General features: G+C 37.3%; 1 protein-coding gene across 1 annotated transcript; it reads left to right on the plus strand.

The window, feature by feature from the left end:
- The first annotated feature begins 2,272 nt into the window (after positions 1–2,272).
- LOC120781681 lies at positions 2,273–2,944 on the plus strand. Its single transcript, XM_040113902.1, has one exon. The coding sequence runs from the start codon at positions 2,273–2,275 to the stop codon at positions 2,666–2,668; it is 396 nt and encodes a 131-aa protein (XP_039969836.1). The 3' UTR covers positions 2,669–2,944.
- The last annotated feature ends 771 nt before the right edge of the window (positions 2,945–3,715 follow it).

Here is a 3,715-nt window from a genome sequence, read left to right on the forward strand (position 1 = left end):
TGAGTCGTCGTTACGAGTTTTCGAGAGAAAAGTTTTGCGAAGGATTTATGGTCCTTTGCGCATTGACCACGGCGAATATCGCATTCGATGGAACGATGAGCTGTACGAGATATACGACGACATTGACATAGTTCAGCGAATTAAAAGACAGTGGCTACGCTGGCTAGGTCATGTTGTCCGGATGGATGAAAACACTCCAGCTCTGAAAGTATTCGACGCAGTACCCGCCGAGGGAAGCAGAGGAAGAAGAAGACCTCCACTCCGTTAAACGGACCAGGTGGAGAAGGACCTGGCTACGCTTGGAATATGCAATTGGCGCCACGTAGCGAAAAGAAGAAACGACTGGCGCGCTGTTGTTAACTCGGCTATAATCGCGTAAACGGTGTCTACGCCAATTAAGAAGAAGAAGATTCTTAAAGCTCTCCCAACTGTGAGTGGTGTCATCCAGGTCAATTTATACACAAAATTATTTTGAAGACCTTATATACATATGTATTATTTGATGTGTTAAGTTCAATGAAGATGTCGTATTTATTTAGTTAATTTTTGTACTTTTAGCAATGCTCAATATAACGATGATAAGGGGAGTAGGCGTTGTTATAAACCGACTTCACCCAATTTCACACTATCCTTCTCTTCAGCTAGTAGTTTTGGCATAATCGTAATGAATTGTGAAATATAGTGTGTACATTCTACTAAAGGTGTCAAACTATCGATGGAACTATCGATAGTATCGATAGTTTTTTTTTTTTTGACTATCAATGAGTATTGATAGTTTTTTTTTGAACTTTTGAAACTATCGATGGTTCGACTATCGATAGTTTGACATCTCGCTCATCACTACTCTGCATTGTGAAATAACGACATCGAGTCAGTTTGCTATTTTTCGTGTTTATTATATATACAAATATATTTGACTACAATATTAGTATTAGTTGCAATAAAATACTAAGCTGCAGATTTAAGTGACGGTTCCTTCCAAAATGGAAATCGGGGACAGCAATTCATCAGGTGGGTACATTTCTTAAAAATAATTTCTCATACTAAACGCCTTTTCGTACGCAGATGCGCCGGCGAACAAAAAACAAAAAATTTCAGATGTTTGGAAGCATTTCCAACTAAATGCTGACAAAAAATATGCAAAATGCATTAAGTGCCAAAAATTATATAAAACTAGGGGAAATACTTCCAACTTAATGGACCACCTTAAGCGTGCTCATCCTCTGCACGCCGAGCAGGCGAGGCCCGGCAGCACATTGACAAATTTTTTTAAAAAAGATGACATCTACGGCAATAATTCCACGCGGAAAGCAGACATTGATTTGGCGTTGGCAAGAATGGTTGCTATAGATGTACAACCATTTCGCATTGTCGAAGATCAAGGATTTAGAGAGCTCGTTCGGTGTCTTGATTCTCGATATGAACTACCATCTCGAAATACCATTCTGAATGTTCATATACAAAGGCTTTATGAAAATGGTAAAACTAAATTACAGGCCATTCTTAATGAAATTGAAAGCTGTGCTATAACCACTGATTGTTGGTCGTCGAAGGCAAATGAAAGCTATTTGACCGTTACGTGTCATTTCATTGATGGCGATTTCAAAATACGATCGGCAGTTTTAACGACATCAAAGCTCGCTAATGAACTCAACCATTCAGCTGCAAACATTTCAGTATCGTTGCGTGAGTGCCTGCAAAAATGGAATATATTCCAAAAAGTCAACTGCGTGGTTACAGACAACGCTGCAGCAATGATTAAGCCTGTGAGCTGCTTCAGAAGAGGCATCTGCCGTGCTTTGCTCATTCCATCAATCTTGTAGTACAAGATCTTTTGTGTACTGAAAAAGTAAAAGCATTATTGTCGAATTGCAAATGCATTGTAGCATATTTCAAAAGCAGCACTATTGCATATGCAAAATTAAAGAAAGAACAGGGTAGTGAAAAACAGTATAGCCTGATTCAAGAAGTTTCAACAAGATGGAATAGCGCGTTTGCTATGGTTCAGCGAATTTTACTTATTAAGGATGCCATCTTTGCAGTGCTTTTAAGAACACCAAAAGCGCCACCAGTTCTAACAGCAGAGGAAATAGAGCAACTTCAAGACGTATGTTTATTGTTGGAACCATTCAACACATATATAAGCATTTTATCGGGTAATAAATATGTGACGATTTCGCATGTAATTCCATTGCATGGGGATTGCACTCAACGTTAATGAAGCTTCAATCAAAATTGAAAACTTTTGTTGGATCAGGCTTCAGTTATACTTATGCGACAAATTAAACAGAGGCTGTTTCCATATGAATCCAGAAGTGCTACTAGATTAGCCACCTTGCTAGATCCGAGATTTAAAAAAGAAGGGTTTCAGTCAGGTCAAAATGCGGCCCAAGCGTCTATGTTGCTGGAAAACGAATTGGTTGAAATCGACAGAATTGCAGCATCGTCATCGAATGACAACATAGAGGAACCGTCGACATCAAAAAGCGTTAAAATTCCACAGATTTATGCATTTTTGACAGAGAAGCTATCCAGCAAAGTCAAATCCAACAGAGCGGATGCTATCATCACACTACGCGAATACACTGAAAAACCCAATGAGCCGCTAGATGTAGACCCATTGGAATACTGGAATGTAGCAATGGCATTTTGTGTAACGCTTATATAAACAAACATTTATCTCAATTTCAGACTTCGACTGAAATGAAGTCAATGCAAATCATGGCATGCAAATATTTGTGCATTCCGGCAACTTCAACGGAGTCTGAGCGTATGTTCAGCAAAGCTGGAGAATTAGTCTCAGACAGACGAACAAGACTGAAGGAAAAAAATGTCGATATGTTGTTATTTATCAACAAAAATCACGAAATGTGCTAATATTGATCTCTTTAAAACCACTGAGTGGCTCTTTGATCTCCGTTTTAAGCTTTCAACTTATGTTGTAAATAAATTTATTAATGTTTTTTTTAATATGAAAATAAATATGAGTTATTTTGTTCTTGGAAAGACAGGTTTTTTGTATTGCAATTGATTTTTTTTCAAGATATTTTTTATGAACCTTTGAAGTACGATAGTACTATCGATAGTTTTTTTTTTGACTATCGATCAGTATTGATAGTTTTTTTTTTTAACTTTTGAAACTATCGATGGTGCGACGGGCGGGTCAAACAAATGCTTCGTTCTACTGCAATACCCCGCACCAAATTACAGTTTAGCTTCTTAATTTGAAATTTAGCTAAAGCTCTTAATAATATTTCAATTAACAGTTATTCTATACACGCACTCAATATTAAGCTCGTTTAGTTTTAGGAGTTGCAAACAACCGATTGGCGAACATAATTATTAAAATTTGTGCAGAGGAATTAAAATCTTCTCTACAGCTTTTTTATACTCTTTCACCTAGTTGGTACAAAGTACAAGTATTATAGTTTTGTTCACCTAACGGTTGTGCGTATCACCCAAAACTAATCGAGATAGATACAGGGTTATATATATATACATACATATATAAATGATCAGGATGACGAGAAAAGTTGAAATCCGGTGGACTGTCTGTCTGTTCGTCCGTCCGCCTGTGTAAGCTGTAACTTGAGTAAAAATTGAGATATCTTGATGAAACTTGGTATGTGGGTTCCTTAGTATAAAAAAAACTCGAGTTCGTAGATGGGCGTAATTGGACCACTGCTACGCTCACAAATCGCTATTCAAAAAAAAA

The sequence above is a fragment of the Bactrocera tryoni genome, unplaced genomic scaffold (genome assembly GCF_016617805.1).
Source record: "Bactrocera tryoni isolate S06 unplaced genomic scaffold, CSIRO_BtryS06_freeze2 scaffold_7, whole genome shotgun sequence".
Taxonomy (NCBI): Eukaryota; Metazoa; Arthropoda; class Insecta; order Diptera; family Tephritidae; genus Bactrocera; species Bactrocera tryoni.